The sequence below is a fragment of the Artemia sp. Qi Xiang Cuo genome, chromosome 4 (assembly GCF_049724085.1).
Source record: "Artemia sp. Qi Xiang Cuo chromosome 4, ASM4972408v1, whole genome shotgun sequence".
NCBI lineage: Eukaryota > Metazoa > Arthropoda > Branchiopoda > Anostraca > Artemiidae > Artemia > Artemia sp. Qi Xiang Cuo.
The window spans coordinates 38,306,006-38,325,489 of record NC_142797.1 but is presented as its reverse complement, the minus strand read 5'-3'; the positions used below and the strand labels follow the sequence as shown (position 1 = coordinate 38,325,489).

Genomic DNA, 19,484 nt, shown 5'->3' with positions numbered 1-19,484 from the left:
TTGTTTTGATGGAACACCGTCAGGATGCAAATTCTTTTCTTGTTATAACTCTTTTTTTTTTGTCGCAGAATTTTCCGCTTATTTACGGCTTAATATCATATAAATGTCTCTATTCATCAAATTATATCTTGAACGAAGTCTGGACTGTTCTCTTAGATCAGCCCCACTTAATATTTTCTTTTTTCTTCTTCTTCATCTTTCTTTGCCGTTGGGTGGGCCCCCTAAAGACTCCCCACATTCAAATGATTTTTCCCGACTTTCTTGTGTTTACCCGTCGTTAAGCAAGGTTTGAACAAAAGATTGGCATTAAAACTGCTTAATCATGTCAAAACCTTAGCTAACCGTTTTTCATGTTTGTTATCGTATAGGTTACTGCAAATAAGATTTTAGGAAGTTTTTCTCGTCGCTAACCAGCTCTTTTATGGGGATCACAAAATCCCACAGACAGCTCGAACCCTTAAACATCATGTTGCCAGCTTGTCAAATGATTTAAAATAGGTCAAGCAGAACGGTTTCAGGAACTGTAGGCCATCAGCTTTTCGATAAAAGTTCATGAGTATATCTCAATTACTGTGCAATTGTTTTAGCAATATGAATATTGCTGCAAGGTTGAGTAAGAAATTTTAACATGATATGATTCACATATTATTACTATAGATCGACGGAATTTGCCGCGATTCTTTTGTAACGGTGATTCTAAGAGTAATTTAATTCTGATCACAATCAGTCAATTAGGTTATTTCAGTGCTGAAAATTTGGAAAAAATTCTGTAAAATATAAGAAACAAAAGAAAAAAAAAATCTGAACAAACTGGAAGACCTCGATGGGGATAAACATATTCATATATGCCCTCCGCTCTTTTCAATCTGGCATTATTTTTTATAATTTATGGATGCCATCATGAGACGTCACTTTCCAAGTGTAAAATGCTATTTCATCATTGTGCAATATTTACTTTACAAGAATAAGCCATTAACTGTTGCCTCTAAATGATGTATTTACGTGAGTGAACCTAATCGGTATCCATTTTATCTATAAGGCATTTTTATGCTACCCCTACATTTAAACTTATTTCTTGCAGTAGCATTTACAATCATGTATTGCAACATCAGAACATAAATCAGATTAACCAATCTAAATAGTAAACACGAGGCCCACAAAAAGAGCGTACACTCTGCGACAGCCATCGATTTCTGTGAGTGTAAACCGTCACATGGTTGTGCAGTGTCAAGATTAAGTAACTAATAAGTCGTCGTTTTATGTCAAAGATTTTTTTTTGTCATCAGAAGTCAAACCCCGTTATGTACTTATTTCATGTACTAATGTACTAAATATCTCATAAGTAGCTATTACAACAGCCAGGTGCGTACGTAGAAAAAACTTCGAGATTTTCCACATCACCCTATGTTTTCTATATAATATGCCTGTTTATTGCTACTGGAATGGATTTGCCCCACCCCCTCAGTAGATTAATGCATATGTGTCTTATCCCTGTTGTATTGGTCTGTAGAATCTGAATCTGAGAAGCCTTTAGACTAGACATTACTATTTCAATTATTTAATATTCAGACTATGGTAACTAAGTAGGTACTGCTGTTAGCCCTTTCAGTTAAGATTATTTTAGATGAGGACTGGTAATACTGCCTTCGATCACTCCTTACTATTTTCCATTGAGCTCATTAGAAATAAGACTGCTCTTCCATTTTACATACTCGTATGTGTTCCACTATTTGGCAGTCACGAATCGTTTTGCATCGCTTTTCATAGACTGATTTTAAGCAGCTGTAGTTTAAAGCTGCGAGACGGCATAGAATATGATAGCCGCTATTGTTTTTAAACAAGGATGAATAAAAATTGGGTACTTGTTAATTATTCAGGACACACTCTAGAATTTTGACCTGTAGATCTGTAGAAATTGGTTTCATAGCCACAAAGACAAACGACGGATGACAGAATGCATTGGACTTCTATAATTTGGGTGCGTATTTGCACATTTGGGGGGGGGGGGCGGGGGTAAAGTACTTGGACAGGGTGTACCTAGAAAACAATTCTTACTTCATAATATTCAGAATAATTGTAGCTACCACATTTTGCATGCACCCCCGCTTTATTTTCCCCCCCCCCCCCCTAATGTGCGTGCAAGTATATAGCCCAAATTATATAAGTCCAATGCATTCTGTCACCCGTAATTTGTCTTTGTAGATATGAAACTGGCTTTCTGAGATTCTGATAAAAATTCTTGAGTGTGTTCTGAATAATTAATAAGCACCAAAATTGAGATAAACAATGATTTTGTAAGCTTCACGAATCGATAGTTCAGGAGTCATTACCGTATAATGTGCATGCATATCTAAGTCCCTTAATGCAGGGAACGTGTTTCGATTGAGCATGGCCGAATTCACCAATTATTGCTTCAGTAGATTAGCATAGAAAGCCTGTTTTGGTTCTTCTCTTGACATATAATTTTGGATTGCCATTAGCTTTTTATTACAATTCTAGGAGCTGATGGAGACTTTGTCAGTGAATGATCAGATACAAGCTGATCATCTTGATGATGAGATTCGAGCGGCAACTCAAGAAAACAAAATTTGTTTTGCCAATCGTATGCAACTTGAAGCTAGTAAGTCCAAACTTGAGAATTTATTGCAGAATAATCTACTTCGCAGACGTGATGAACTCAACCAGGTCAGTAACTTTTCATTTATTTTTCCTTCTTCTTTGTTTTAATTGTCTGTTTCCTTAATTATTGAACTTTTGGACGCATTTTGTGAATGCGAAAAGAAAGGAAAACTGAGAAAGTGAGAAAATGGTCTTGGATATTACAACGTAGATTTTTAAACACAAATTTCATCAGTGTGAAGAGTAATTCCTCTAAAACTAGGAAGGCATTGTTTGAGTATTGTCGATTTACACCTTAGAATCAGATTTATCTTACTTTACATCTTACTTTTGGTCTTTTTATGTGACGAGTCCGTACCGTTATGAATAAGTGCGTGTTTAGTCAAATTTCAATGAATTTTATACACGCGCCCGAAAAAATCCAGAAAAGATTTTGTTTTATTTCCGAAGATTTCAATAGTTTAACAGATAAGATAGACTTAGAGTATGCATTTGAATGCTCTGAGCTCATTTTGGCAGTTAATCTAGAAAATGAGTGTGTCAGATAATCTTGGGACCGATTAAATGATTTGTGTCTTTCTTCGGTCATAGCCACTGACCTCCCTCTAATTATTCCTACAGAGTAAATATCAAACTGGAAGTGTGATGGTTCCTTTACACATTGTGAAAATACATGTGGAAATCCGTCCGTATCTTTTCGAATGATGGCCCAGAAAACGCTATATTTTAAGGCAAAGTTTTCAAATAAATGCATCGGGGTGTATGAGGACAAGTTCTAAAAGAAGATTTTTGGCTAAGTTGACTCTCGCTATAGTCCTTATGCTGAGAAGGAGGCATAGAAGACAAAAAGAGAAAGAAATTCTGTCTGAAACAACAAAGATTTTGACATTCCATAGTCATGTTTTTATTCATTTAAAAACCTTGCCAAAAACCTGTCCTGATTTTACGAAATCGTTGTGGAAAGATAGTTTTTTTCAAGCACGAAACCGGACGGAATCTCCGCAGGAATTGCTAAATCCGGACGGATTTCCGCAATTTATAAATGAACCATGAATATTTTGAAGACCCCCATAGGGGAATCTCTTCTTTTCCCTAGAAAGTGGGCCTTCCCCCTATGAACTCATTTTTGACATACAGCTCTACGAGCTAACTAAGCTCACTCTAAAGAGACTCCCTAATGCAGTCAAAATTGCACAACCTAAAATATAAAAATCGTTTAAAAACATTGTCTTTTATGTAAACGACTTGAATTTAGGCGTAACCATATAAATACTTTCAGAGACGTAAAAGAGCTTTCAGTTTCGAAAGATGAGGGACAGTAAGAAGCTTTGAATAGAGTTGGTGGAAAGTGAATCTCTGAATAGAAGGTGTAGAAGCAGAGCGTTGGCAGTTGTATTGGCCTGAGGTTATTTTGACTTGTGACAATTTATTCTAGTATTTAGAGTAGGGTGATATTGCTCTCTGGGAAATTCAATTTTAGATGTTTATTTGTTATATTTAGCTCTTAGCGTTGTATCCTCCAGGTAGCCTCAAGCTCCCCATTGAGAAAACTCCTCAATCTTTTTAACCATCTACAAAACCATGACCTCTTAAAATCCCTCCTTGTTTGTCATGGGAACGCGTATGAAAACCTATGTTTTCCCTAAGCAGACATTGAGAAGAAATGTGGATCTTAAAACACAAATATTTCTTGTGTTTCCAGATATCGGATGTGCACAGTGCCAAAGGTGTTCAAGTCACTTGTAAGCCTTTTTGGTGTTTGACTTTTCTTAGGATGCAGCTACCTTGCTTTATATAATTGGTAAGTTTCCGTAACTCCCAGATAAGCACAACCATGAAAACCACCATGTGAGTGTTGTTCATTGGGCATATGAAGCGAGTACCTACTAGGTTTCTAGTCCGTATAAGAGAACCTACGGAATGTTTTTTTTTTTTGTCTGATAGTATCGTTTTTTGGCTGTTATATTTTAGTGATACATTTTAGCGATTACGATAAACATCTTATTAAAGCGCATTTCTATCCTCTCTGTGCCTTATGCAGGTTGTGTGTTCGATTTTACTGCCTTGTGTAATTTTTCCATAGGAATTAGATTTTCCTAGTCTTAGTGAAATTGATTATTGTGTCGGAAATTTTGTTTATAGGCTCTACAAGAGATCTCGGTTGAAGACCGTCAGAGGATTTTGGAACAAAATAAGAATGAATTGGATTTGTGCAAGAAGAGGATTGTCGAAACTGAAAAGAAATTAAAAGCTGCTGAGAAAAATCAGTCAAGTCACAATAATACCTTGAAAGATGCACAAGCGGAATTGGAACAATGGAGAACTAAGGAAAAGGAGATGCAGGATCAAATCGGTAAGCTTTCTATAATTTAATATTTCTCTTCTTTTTTTCTCTTTTTTGGTCGAAAAGTCTGAATTTCTCCTTTAAACTTTTTTTTCTACGTTTTTTTTCCAATTGGTCTGACGAAGTGGTAAGATTTTAAAAGTAGTATGAATTAGGGGTTAAAACGCAGCCGTCAAAAATCAAAGTACACTACCTTTTAAAATAATATTTTAAACCCAGAAGGAATGAGCCAAATTTCAAATAATGAGAACTGCCGGGAATATTTTTGAAAGTAATGTTCTGATATTGCCGTATTAAATTTTTATAAAGCAGTGCGCGAGCTGAGACTTTCATCTTCGTCCTTTTAAATTTTAGGTAATTTGTTTTGTAAGAAAGTAATTGGTATTCAGTAGACAGGTCTACTGAATAATATCTCACATTCGAACGAAATATTATTTTTTTTTACGAACAAAACGGACATTTTACGAATACAACGGTGAGGATTGTCCGATTGGAAAACCAACTTTTTTGCAAAATTCTAGATGATGGGCTTTTAGTAATCTTGTAAAATAGTTCAAAATACTAAAATCTTGAAAAACAGGCTCTAAGTTTGGTGGGTAGTTTATGGTAGTTAGGCCTCTACTGTATCGATTATCTTCAGCATCACTAAGAACTTTACTGGGTTTACAGTGCACGGAATATGTTTTGTATGCCGCAATTATATCCGGACGAATGCTTTTTGATTCTAAACGGCAAAAAAAAAAAAAAAAAAAAAAAAAAAAAAAAAATGAACGGCTCAAACTGGTGGTAAAAAAATATTTTTGTCAAATATTAAACATTAACTGATAAATGTTTTCAAAGAACATTGTTTTTCTTATTACTCTATTTGTCTAAATATTTTCTCTTCAATTTTTCATGAAAAGTTGTAAATGGTTACGATTATGCCTGGATACAGAGGGTGAAGAATTTGCTCATTGAGATTTGTCGAAAGATCCCCCCCTCCTCCTGGAACGATAAAAACAGTGGATTAATAACATACGTCTGTCTGATTTTGACCTTGACCTATAAACCATGATCAATCTGACCCTGAGCCATTGCAAGAGTCGGATCTGTGTGCACAAAAGGTTGTAAGTTGTCAGAACCACATTTCAGGTCTATCCGACGGATTTCCTTTTGCATAATCATAAATATCATAATTTCCCTGAAAAGTGGTTCATGACCTGCAATAAAAAGATGTTTCGTTCAGTATCATATGGTTTACTGATCCAACTAGTCCTAACTTTTTCGGTTGTAATTTCTAGAGCTTTGGAGCCAAAGTCCACTCTAACTTTCTCATAAATGCAGTCAGAATCGTTTGAAATTAAGTTTTGGATCTGTCTAGGGTGAGAATAAATTCTCTGGCTGCATTTTTTAATGCTTTTTATCTAAAAATTTTAGAGCTGTCTCAAAACTTCAACGTTTCTCCTGTCGAAATGACTTTCAAATCAACTCTGTAGGCATTTCAGGGCCCAAAATTAAACTAGCATTTTGATCGACGAGTTTCAGGAATCTGTCATGGAAAAAAACACCATAGATTCGTAGATTGGTTGACATAAATCATGCTACAAAGACCAACATTATCAACCATATTCAAACGAACGTAAACGATGGGGGTAAAAGAGTAGACATTGAATAGCAATTTAACGTCAATTTTTTCCATTAAGCCTTCTTTTTTAGGATTATCTTTTTTAAGGGTAAGTAATCTGGTTACGTACACCCACCCCCTTCCCGTTTAATGATACTAACTCCTGTGATATATGGTGTCATTTTTGCTCCTTGAGCGCCAAGAATAAGTAATATGGCTCATTCGACGGTCTCCCGTGAAATCATAGAAAATGTTTTTGTTTGGCCTTTTGGCGGTTTTGGTTCTTACCCTATTGTGTGTCGTTTAGTAAAAATTTCCTTGGGGTATCTGTTTCTTGTCCATCCAAGCCACATAATCTCCCCTCTCATCGTGCTTCTACCCAAAGGGAGCCAACTAAATTACTGAAAAAGAGTTACGTTTGATGCTTCGTCGATTAATGCCTAACAAAGCTACATGTCCAAAATCATTTTTTAATAATTTCTCCCAAAAATGTATAATATACACCTTTTTGTTATTTGTTTCTTATGCTTTTGTACCGTACTTACCAAGACTTTGCTGTTGTTTCAAATGCAACAATTTTCAATCTGACTCGCATCCTGTTGCTCACTCTTGTGCTCCGTTGGCTGTTCAGCATTAACTCTGTCTAGACATACCTTCTCACAGGGGACATGTTCCCACTCTGAAAATCGGTGGGAAAGATAGCATCTTTATCTTTCTTCGGTGCCACTGCAACTATACCGTGCTTGCCTATACTCATCGCTATTGTCTCAAATACGCTAAGTTTCGAGGAGACTTGGATCCTCTTACTCGTCCATATGCGCCAATTCCACTACATTTCTTGTCAAGAACCCTTTCTAGACATAGGTTCTCACAAGAGATGTGTCCATTATCTTGAGACAAGTACAAAATATTCCCCCAAAATTGTGGTTTAAACTCTTTGCATTTTGCTTCTTTTTTTTTTTGCATTTTGCATACGTTTTTTTGCATTTTGATATATCTCCCAGGAATACCCTATTATTCTCCCCCCCCCCCCAAGGCCGGTGACCTATATGCACCTACGCCTTTTGGACCCAAATATAGATTGCCTGTAATTACGTCGTTTTGCTATAATATCGGTTTTATAGATGACAAAGACTAAAGCTGCGCTTACTTTCCGCTTGCCACCAGTCATGGTCATCTGGCTCAGTTAAAACTTCAGAGGCTGTTTCTATTGGCTGTTCATCCGCTTGTCAACCTTTAGCTACACCAAACCATATATTCAGTTTTAACACTAATTAACAGTGAAAAGGATGCGAAAGATATTTTAATTTTTTCTCAAATGCTGGAGAACCATAACGTTATATTGCCCAAAAGGCCCTTTATTCGATGGCATACTAAGTGAATGAAGCTATAATTTTAGCCCTTTTTAAACTCAAATTTTCATGTGAAAGCATATAAGAACTTGTTTCCATTGCAATTTTACCGATAAACCAATCAGATTGGATGCTGGAGAGACTCTTTTTTTTGTAATTACTAAAAATCGTAATTTAGCAAATTTTCGGCTATTTTGCTCTTATCATAGGCATCACATCCCAAAGCACATCCTATAGAAGGAGTTGTCATAGAAACTTCGGAAGGAGCTCATTCGATTGGAAATCGAAAGTTGTAGTGCTCTTTTTAATAAAAAGTGAATGGAGGGCAACGAGCCCCCTCCAACGCCCATCAATTCCCCAAACACATCCAATCAAAATTTTGAGATAGCCATTTTGTTTAGCATAATTGAAAGGTTGAGAAACTATGTCTCTGGAGATGTCAACACTCCACAGCCCTTGGAGCAAGGGCTGTAACTTATTCAATTCCGCCAATTGTTTTAATTCCACCCATCAGTTTTTTAAATTAGTTTTTGTTCGTTTTTGATCGCAAAAAGTTTCAAGTTTTTAGAAAATGCCTTATTTCAAAATCATTTTTTTTTTTCTCAACCTCAAAGTTTCATCAAAGTATCAAAACTAGTATAAAAGTAACAATATCAAAGTAAAGAAGCAACAAAGTACAGAAAGCATCAAAGTAAACAAGGTGTCAAAGTAACAATAAGCAACTGGCATAACTTTATAGCCCTTACACCGTAAATCGAAGTTGCCATGTAAATCACTAAATCCAAATATCAAAGTAAACAAAATATCAAAGTAGCAGTAAGCAAGTTCCTTAACTTAGAGCCATTTCCCCGGGGCTGGGCGGGGGGATAAAAGACCACCACTCACAATCAGTATATACAGCTATCCTTCCATTTGTACTGTAAATGGGAGGATATTCGGAGGTCGGGTTTATGCTAGGAGGTGGACCGGGATGGCTGTGCACAACCTTTCATCGGTGGCCCTGTTTTCAATAATCTTAGTGCACAGCTAGCAACGCATCCAGGAGATCCAGGATCAAACATGCCCTCTTTTCTCAATAAATAACCTGAAAAAAGGAAACTAGAACTATCAAATTATAATCATTTGAATCCCCTCTGAAGTGTATACGACCACCTATTCCATAAAAACCTTTTTTCCCCTGGGCATAAGTTAAAACTCTTCCCCCGGGCTGGGGGGGTGTATGTTGAACCCGAAGTTTTGTTATCTGATCGTTGAACTATTTCAAACAAACTGGCTATCTCAAAATTTTGATCGGATTCATTTGGGGAAAAGGGGGTGTTGTGGGGGGGATAAATGCCCTCTAACCACTTTTTACTCATAAGAAGGTAATTAGAACCTTGAATTTCCAATGAAATAAGCCTTCTCTGAAGTTTATACGAATAGTCCTTAAATAAAAACTTATATGCCCCCTGGGCATAATTTACAACACTTGCCCTCGGACTCTGGGGGGTTTTGTCGACCCCAGAGTTTTGTTATCTGACTTTTGAACTATTTTTAACAAAATGGCTATCTCAAATTTTGATCGGATGGGTTTAGGGAAAAAGGGCGCGGGGGAGGGGGGCTAGTTTCCCTCTGATGTTTTTTACTCTTAAAAGGTGAGCTAGAATTTGTAATTTCCAATCAAATGACCCACCTCTGAAGTATATACGGGCACACCCTCCATATGCCCCCGGGGCATAACTTAAAACACCTGCCCCGGGCCCTGATGGGTTGTATCGACCGTGGAGTTTTTATTTATCTGGTTTTTGAACTATTTTTAACAAAATGGCTTACTAATTTTTTTTTATCGGATGCATTTGGAGAAAACTGGTGCGGGGGGGGGGGCGCTAGTTGCCCTCCGATCAATTTTGACTGTTAAAAAGGGCACTAGAATTTCTGATTTCCGATTGAATGAGCCCCCTTTGAAGTTTATACGACCACCCGTTCCATATGAAATGCCTCTGGAAAAATTTAATAAAACATTAAAGCTTTATGGTGTGAGGGGGTGAGAGGGTTCAAGTTGCCCTCGGATCTCTTTTGGCTCTTAAAAAGTGAACTAGAACTTTCAATATCCAATCAAATGAGCCCTCTCTAAAGTTTATACGAGCATCCCTTTCATAAGAATCATATATGCCTCCAGGGCATAACTTATAATGCCTGCCCCCGGGCACGGGGGGATTGTACCGACACCGGAGTTTTATCTGATGCCTTTGGGGGAAAAAGGGCCTGGGTGGTAGTTGCCCTCCGGTTTCTTTTGACTCTTAAAAAGTGAACTAGAACTTAAAATTTCCAATCAAATGAACCCTCTCTGAAGTTTATACGAGCATGCCTTCCATAAGTACCATATATGCCCTCAGGGCATAACTTGCAACGCCTGACCCGGGCTCTGGGAGGCTGTGTCGACACCGAAGTTTTTGTTATCTGACTTCTGAAATATTTTTAACAAAATGGCCTTCTCAAAATTTTTATCTGATGCATGCATATAGGGAAAAAAGGGCGTGAGGGGGGGGGCTAGTTGCCCTCCCATCACTTTTGACTCTTAAAAAGGGCACTAGAACTTCTGATTTCTAATTGAATGAGCCCCCTCTAAAGTTTATACGACCACCCCTTCCATCTGAAGTGCCTCTGGGGAAAAAAACTTTGGAGCTGTATCGCCTTTACTATTGGTAACGCTATAGTGTTGCCTCTGATATAGTATTTTTAATTGGGAAAGAAGTCATGTTTAAACTTTAATGTTAAAAAAGACCAAGGATATTCAGGTTTTCTTTCAGAGAATGTTAAGAGGACTGTTGAACTAAATCAATACACGTTATGTGCATATGGTTGTCAAAAGGGCGTACCTCAGGAATGACTTAGGGTATAAAGTTGGAACTTTCAGGGAATGATATGGGGGGGGGGCAGCAATTGACGAAAAAAGCAATATTTGCATGGTGCTACTAATGAACGGCTTACTACATCAAGCTGAAACTTCCAAGGCCTGATGAGGGGGATATTCAACTGACCTACTGGTAATGTGTACATACTACTACTGCTACTACCACTTCTACTACTAATATGATAATCGTACTACTAAGGCTAAGGGTATGAAGGTAAATATATAAGAGAATATTTAGGGAAAGTTGAACTAATTCAGAACACATCATGTGCTTGTAGTTTGTCAAAAGGGCTTTTTTCAGAAATGTCTTAAGATATTAAGTTGAAACTGTCTGGGAATGCTTTGGGGGAAGATCAATTGATCAAAAGGCAATAGTGTACGCTACTACTAATACTACTAGCGCTACCGCTACTACTGCTACTCCAACTACTCCTTCTATTGCAACTAATACTTAGGCTAAGGGTATTAAGATGAAAATTTTAGGAAACGTTGAGCGGGAAATCGGTCTAAACTAAAACACACAATGGGTATTCAGGTTATCAAAAGGGCATATCATACCAATGGCTTATAGTAAGTTGAAACTTCCAGGGCTTTATTAGGGGAGGTTCAACTGACCAAAAGACAACGTACTACTACTGCTGCTAGTAGTACTGCTACTACTGTTAGTAGCCCACTACTATTACTGGTAGTAATACTCCTACTACTATTACTGTCACTACTGCTACAACTAAGGCTAAGGGTAGGAATATAAAAATTTCAGGGAATATTGAGGGGGAAGTTGGACTGAATCTAAACACACTGTGCATGCAGGTTGTCAAAAGGGTGTATCAGCAATATCTTGGGAACAACTTGGAATATGAAGTTGAAACTTACAGGGCTTGTTCTAGGGGATATTGGACTAACCAAAAGGCCCATATTTGCCTGCTACTACTACTGCTATTGCTACTATTATTACTAGTTCTATCACTAATATTGCTACCGAAGCTAAAGATGTTAAGGAAAAAATTTCAAGAAATTTTGAGACAGTGTTGAACTAAATCGAACCGCGCTCTGTACATGCTGATTGTCAAAAAGACGTATCAGCAATGTTCCAGGAATTGTTTACGGAGATAAGTTGGATTTTTCAGTGTTTGATGAGGGGGATGTTAAAAAATGAAATATATTATGTGCATACTTCTACTAATGCTGCTAGTACCACTACTGAAGCTAAGGGTACTAAGGGGAAGCTTTCGGGGAATGCTTTGGGAAATTTTGAACTAAATCAAAACACTATGAGCATGCAGATTGTCAAAAGGGTGTACCATTGATATCTCAGGAACGTCTTAGATTATTAATTTGAAGCTTTTAGGCTAGGTTGAGGTGGATTTTGAACTAACCAAAAGGTACTATGTGCATACTGCTACTACGGTAGCTGAGATAACAATAATAATATTAAGATACGTATTTCAAAAAATTCTTATCACAAGCCGTGAAGAGCCGAATTTGCATTTCAGAGTCATAAAACCAAAAAAAAAAATCATAAAAAAGCATAACAACCAAAAAACTGGCAAACAATGCCAAAAACAAAAATATTAGAATGGCAAAATCATTCATTCGTCAATTATCTGCAAAATGTCAGAAAGTTAAAAAGGTAAAAACTAAATAAAAAGAGTGAAATTAAATATAAGTTAAAAAAGGTTTAAAAAAGAACGTATAAAAAGGGCGAGGGAACAAAAGAATCAAACGAGCATAAAACTTGGGTATTACCACTACTGAATAATAAAGAAAAGAAAAATTAGTGGTTTATTTTGTTACTAATGAAGGGGACAAAGGTTTTTTCATACCTGGAGGTAAAGCAACAGATGGGGGACAAGATAGGAAGGGGTTCAGAAAGAGTACCTGGCAGTCGGTGTCTGGGTGGGGAGTGTCTTTTGGGGAAAATGTTTTCCATGTGAAGGTTTGTTATTGTATTTTTTTTTTGCAAAAAGGAGACATAACGTATCTCTCCTGTGCTCAAGTGCTTCCAGCTTGGCCTTTTTTTAGAAGGAACGAGTATGGCACCTTAGCTTCTTTGAAACTTATTCTCAGGGCTCTTTTTTAAATAGATTCAATTTTTTCTGGTTCATCGTGGGAGATACCAGGATGCCAAACTGGACACAGGAAGTAAAAATCCTTAAAGAATGGGAGGGGGGACGTTAAATTTATTTTAGAGCTTAAGGGGAGAAATGAACGCATTAGCTCTATGGACAATATCTTTAACGTTGATATCCCATTTTAAAATAGAAGAAATTGTGACCCCAAATAATTTAAATTAAGAGACAGGAATATCTAGGGGGATAGGGTTGAGGAAACAGGGTGAGATTTTAAAGAAACATATTGTCATTATCATAGATTTAGAGGCGTTTAATCTTATTTCTAAATCTGCAGCGTCGTCTGCAATATCATGGTTGCTTACTAAGTTTCTGTTGCAGGTTTCAACAACCATTAGGCCATCGAAAAATTTCTATCTGTCAGGAAATTTCTTACTTGACTTACTTGACTTAAGGCTCCTGCCGCGTTGGGGGCGGCGTAGAGAGCGTCACAACTCTGCTCCTCCAGGCTGACCGGTATGCTGCTATTAGTGGGCTCTCGTCGACAGCAATGTTAGCCATCTCCAGGAATTTGTTGAGGCTATCCTTCCACCTTGTCTGAGGTCTGCCCCTCAGGCGAGACCAGCCATCAGCTTCATCGTCAGAATCGTAGACTATTCGGGCTGGGGTTGCCGTTGGCATACGCAGGAGGTGTCCGAACCATCTGAGAGTGCGCTGCGCTGTGTGGACAGAGAATGTCGCTTGGGAGGTGAGTGCGAGCAACCTTGCGTTGCTTACAAAATCGTCCCATCAGGTCGGGCATAAGCCCCACCTGCTGGATTCTCCTCTTTTTTCCGAGGATACTCGTGCATCTATCCAGCAGGGTCATAGCAAGGAGCTTTCCAGGCACTGAAAGTAGCGTTATGCCTCTTTAGTTCGAGCAGATGCTCTTGCTCCCCTTTCTCTTCCGAGAAGGACAGGATTATACCAGCTCGCCTGTCCTTCGGGATCCATTCTGTGCGCCAAACCACAGAAAACGGCATGTGGAACCAAAGTAGCATCGCCGGTCCGGCATACTTCAGGAGCTCAGCAGATATTCCACATACGCCTGCCGCTTTGTTGTTCTTCAAATGTTTTACTGCTGTGTAGATTTCTGATGACGTGAAAGGAGTTTCTGTAGGCTGATGAGTTCCTAGTCAGTCTGCGCTACGGCTTTTTTTTTTTTTTTTTTTTTTTTTTTTTTTTTTTAAATTAATAATCCCACCTCCTCTCCTCTCAATGGCACTAACATTAAAAAACAGCTACGGCTTCGGCGTTGAGGAGGCCCGAGAAGTGGTCTTTCCATCGATTGACCTGGGTAGCTTGGTCACTGAGCGGCTGGCCATCCACAGAGACAACAGATGCAACCGAGGGGGCTATGTCGCCTGTTTGATCACGGAGATGCTTATAGAGACTGCCAAAGTCACCTCTGTTGGCTGCACCCTCTAGCTCATTTGCCTTCCTTTCCACAAACAGCTTCTTGTCTCGCTGTATCAGTTTGTTGCGGGCTTCATTAAGGCTTCTATAGGTTGGCATGTCAAATCCTTAGCAAGGCTATTAATCATAACTGAAAAAAGGAGGGAACTTAGGAGAGTACCTTGGGGTACTCCATTGTGGACAGGGAGGGGACTGGAATAATGATTATGATATTTGACTACATGTGATCTACTTGATAAAAAGGAGGCAACTAATTTAACTAGGAAAGAATCAATATTGAAATCAGTTACTAGTTTCTCAACTAATATATTGTGGTTAACATGGTCAAATGTTTTTTGAAAGTCAATGGAAATTAAATTTAGCCAGCAATTAAGTTTTTTGAGAATCTTCCCAATGAGTCAATAAGAAGAACAAGGTAATGGGAATTAGAAGTTGATTTTAGGTTCCTGAATCGCCTCAGGTCAGTAAGAGGTGGGATTTTTTCTTTTAGCCAATCTGTAAGGAACCCTTCATATATTTTAGAAAATATAGGAGTGAGTGAAATAGGACAAACACCTTCACAACCAGGTTTTTCGTCTTTCTTTCTCAAGGGGCTTATGAAACCATCTTTCCATATTTGTGGATATTGGCCAGACTCTGTAAGCTCATTGAAAAGAACAGACAAGGGCTTTGAAAGGAAGTCACTGAAACCACTAATAAGAGGAAATGGGATGAAGGGTAGACACTTGTATCTCATAGTTTCCTAATTCTTCTTTCAATGTGAATACTATTACTGCTTACGACTAATACTACTACTATTGCCACTAATACTAATCCTATTGCTCCTCTTATTACTTCTGCTACTACTACTACTACTACTAACAATTCACCGCAGCACCAAGCCGCCTGAGGCCAACACAGCTACGCACGCTCCTCCACCCAAAGCAATTCAAAGGCTCCCTCTATACACCCTCCCAGGAAATTTCCATTTCCTTTAAATATTTCTTTGACATCCTTCTACTCCTCACCAGGCCGACCTGCTTTCATTTTAGTCTTAGACGGTTGGCCGAAAAGAACAATCTTCGGCAATCTGTCATCATTCATCCGCACAACGTGCCCTAGCCACCTCAACCTTTCTTTCATTATAGCCCTAGAGAGCGGTATTGAACCACATTTTTCGTATAGCCTATTGTTTGAAGTACGGTCAGTCAACCGGGTACCGAGAATAATCCTTAAGCAATTTCTCTGGAAAACATCTAGCAAATCGTCATCCGCTTTTCTGAGCGCCCATGCTTCAGAGCCATATTTGACCACTGTCATCACTGTAGCTTCTAATATTCTAATCTTGGTTTGCAGACTTATCTTCCTATTCTTCCAAACTTTTTTTAACTGTGAAAAAACACCCTGATCCTTGGCTATTCTACTTTTAACATTTTCACTGCTCCCACCATCTTTACTAATAATACTACCAAGGTAAGTGAAGCTGCCCACCTGATCAATCTTTTCATTACCCAACGTCACCTTTTCATCTTCACTTATTCCTAGCCTTAGTGACTTAGTCTTCTTAACATTAATTTTCAAACCTATTTTAGCACCCTGAACGCGCAATACCTCTAAAACTTCATTCATTTTGCTCACATTTTCATCTAGGATGCTTAAATCATTAGCATAATCTAAGTCAAGGAGATTTTTTCCTCCCCATTTGATTCCGTGGTCTCCCATTGCCTTTCCTGTGCTCCTTAAGACATGTCCATCAAGATAATCCCTACAAAGGGAGATAGAACACAACCCTGCTTAACTCCTGATTTAATACAAAACCAGCTGCTAACCTCATTTCCTACCTTAACCGCAGCAGTGTTATTCTCGTACATGGCACTAATCACTTTAATGTATTTGTCTGGTATACCATACACGCATAAAAACTTTACTAAAGCTCTTCTAACAACAGAATCGAACGCTTGCTCATAATCTATAAAACTGAGTACCAAAGGTGTTTGAAAGGCACTTCTCAATTATTATCCTAAGAGTGAAAATTTGGTCGACACATCCTCTACCTTTTCTAAAACTGCCCTGTTCTTCTCTTAAAACTTTGTCTACGTCATCTCTCAGTCTAAAAAGTATCATATTACTAAGTAATTTACTACCTGCAGAGACCAGACTAATACCTCGATAATTACCACACTCACTTTTATCACTTTTCTTATACAGTGGTTTGATTAAGGTTTTCCTAAAATCGCTAGGCACTTTTTTTTAAAAATCACACTCTTAATCTTCAGTAACTTATTTCTAACCTCAAAGCCACCATATTTAAGAAACTCATTTACAACCCTATCAGCACCTGGAGCCTTATTATTTTTTAATCCTTTTAGTACGGTCGCTAATTCTTCCTCACAAAACAAATCTTCCTTCACATCCAAGGTATCATAAACTTTTTACTTTTCCTCTATATCTTTCCCTGCAATTCTATCTCGGTTAAGCAAATTCTCAAAATGTTCGGCCCATCTCTCTTTAGTGTTTTCCTTTTCGCTAATTGTGGCCCCATTCCTATCTTTAACTGGGACAAGTCCAGATTGATTACTCCCTCTCAATTTATCAACATACCAGTACAATATTTTACTATTAAGCCGTCTAGCTGCATCTTCCAGACCCTCGGCAATTTTATCCATGGCATCCACTTCACACATCCTCAGTTCATATTTTAATGATTTTTCCACTTTCTTTACATTCCTTTTGTTTTCATATGATCTATCACTCAGATAATTCTTGTACAAGTCCTTTCTTCTTTCTATTAAACATAAAGCTTTTTCACTAATATTCTTAGCTGCAGTTCTAGCTTTCTTCCCTAAGACACCTTCAGCAACTTCATAAATTTTTTTTCTAAAATTATTCCAACCATCTTCCACATTATCAAAATTTAAACTCTCAAGTTTAGTATTCAACTGTTCCTGGAAAGTTTCTCTCAAATTCTCATCCTTGAGTCTACCAACATTATAACTTCCCGGGAGGTAGTTACCCTTCCAATATTTCAGCTTTAAATTTATCCTTGACACTACTAGATGGTGATTTTTACTTTTAACATCAATAACAGCACTCCTATATACCCTAGTATCTTGTATTGATCCTGCCAGTCTTCGGTTTACTATAACATAATCAATAAGGTTTGCTGTCTTACCATAACGTGAATACCATGTTAACTTATGAGCCATTTTATTACCAAATACTGTATTGGTTATAACTAGATTGTTATACCTAAAAAATTGCACAAGTCCATTTTTTTTTTTTTCCTACACCAAATTTACCTAGGCTAGGATACCATTTATCCTTATTTCTACCAACCTGGGCGTTAAAATCTCCTAATAAAAACATCATATTTCTACCTGGGACCATGTCTATTTGCTCCTGTAACTGTAAGTAAAATTCATCTGAGTCACTAGTATCTCCGTCAGTCGGTTCTACAGGGGATTCTACTATTATAACTGATACCCTGAACTTTTTAGTCATAAAATGAGCAATTAGCATTCTATTATTGATACCTTCCCAGCCTAAACAAGACTTAGCAGCTTCCTTATTCATCATGAGCCCTGCTCCCTGTCTATGTACCCCATCCTTCCTGTCTGAGTGAACAAATTCTATATCACCTAATTTCATGCTTCCTACCCCTGGGATATGAGTTTCTGAAAAGTCCAGTTCGAATCGTCTGAATTTGTCAGTCAAAATATCGATACGATGGTTATTTTTTAACGTCGTAACATTCCAAGTTCTAATTTTCATGTTCTTTAAATCATTGAAATTATTTTTGCCTCAGGAAAAAGCAATTGATCCCGGATACCAGTGCAGGACGGGGATTACATATTTTCTCAAGTCTACACAGAAGTGCTTAAGCCGGCTTAGAACCGGACAGCAAGAAGTCCCTGGGGCCTCCATGAATGGAGACTTTGTGCAATCCTGGGCCCATCTTGATCACAACATGTTTTTCAGCACTTGGTGATGCTCTTCTATCAACAAGAGTCGAAATTCTGCACAGACAATCTCAAGCCTATTACCTCCGACTCATTATTTATTCATGCCTAAAAATATTATGCTACTACGGGGAGGCAGCCCATAATAGATAAATTGGCTAGGAAGAGGTTTTTCAGCCTGAAAACGCCCGTCAAAACATACCAAGCCCAGAAGAATTGTCCATTAGTCAGAATCCCGTGTGAATGCTATGTCGTTTACTAGGCTATAATTTCCTCGACGGGTGCTACTCCTCAAGTGGGAATAGAGTCGACCGCAGGGTCCCCAGTCTTGCAGATACCCCGAAAGGGTCGAGGCAGTCCTTTGAAGGGGTCATTGTCCATATATCTGGATCTTGTACTCTGCTACGGTTCTCCCTCCAGACGGGCTTCTCCTGCGATAGTGTTCTGTGCTGCTTTGCCACTTCACCTGTAGCTTGGAGAAAGTGTGCAGCTACTGGGAATTGTGGACACACCGTTTGATCCTTTCAAGTGTACATTTGAGGGGCTTTCTTCTTCCTCCACCTGTGTTTATGACCCCGGGCGAGGGTGCCTCAGTTTCTATTAGGGACCCCTAGGGACAAGGTCCCCCCTTGGTCCGCAAGTGTCATATATATTAAAGTATCTATTTAAAATTTACTTTTTAGCCAAGTTGTAAGATATGACTTGACTTTTTGCTTCTAATAAAAGAGATAATCTTCTTCAATACACCGAGCCATTATGACTTCAAATTTGCTTTGCTCATCGAGCTTCTTTTTCGTCATTTGCTCAATTCACAAAAATTGAGTGAGGGGTGTATTTTTCAGTATTTAGGGGGAGGGAAGGAGGAGGAAATAGTGTTTTTTTTCAATTTTTTAAATGAAAATACCTCCAAGAAAGGTATTTTTATGACGGCTTTTTTTTTATAACAAACAGTTTGTGGGTTGTCGCAACGTATGGTTTATGGCACCGACTGATTTATGGTGCGACATGAATTATTCATCTTATTTACAGTGGCGTCAATTCACAAAAATTTTGGGGGACAAAAATTCCAGGACATTCAAAGAGCTGATTGGATTCTTTTTTGAATCTAGAGACCTCGTAAATATATAGAAGACGAAGATTTTCAAACCAACTCTGAAGATTGAGGCCTATGTAAATTATCCACTTTTTCGGAGACAGTGTTGCATCAAAAT

At 38.1% G+C, this 19,484-nt stretch overlaps 1 protein-coding gene across 1 annotated transcript in view; it reads left to right on the top strand.

Moving 5' to 3' along the window:
- The window catches only part of SMC3 (structural maintenance of chromosomes 3), a 123,570-nt gene that overhangs the window by 83,471 nt on the left and 20,615 nt on the right, over positions 1-19,484 (top strand). The window contains exons 18-19 of the mRNA XM_089088295.1: positions 2,500-2,685; positions 4,762-4,972. Coding sequence (XP_088944421.1) covers positions 2,500-2,685; positions 4,762-4,972 — 397 coding nt within the window. The remainder of the gene's footprint in view (positions 1-2,499; positions 2,686-4,761; positions 4,973-19,484) is intronic.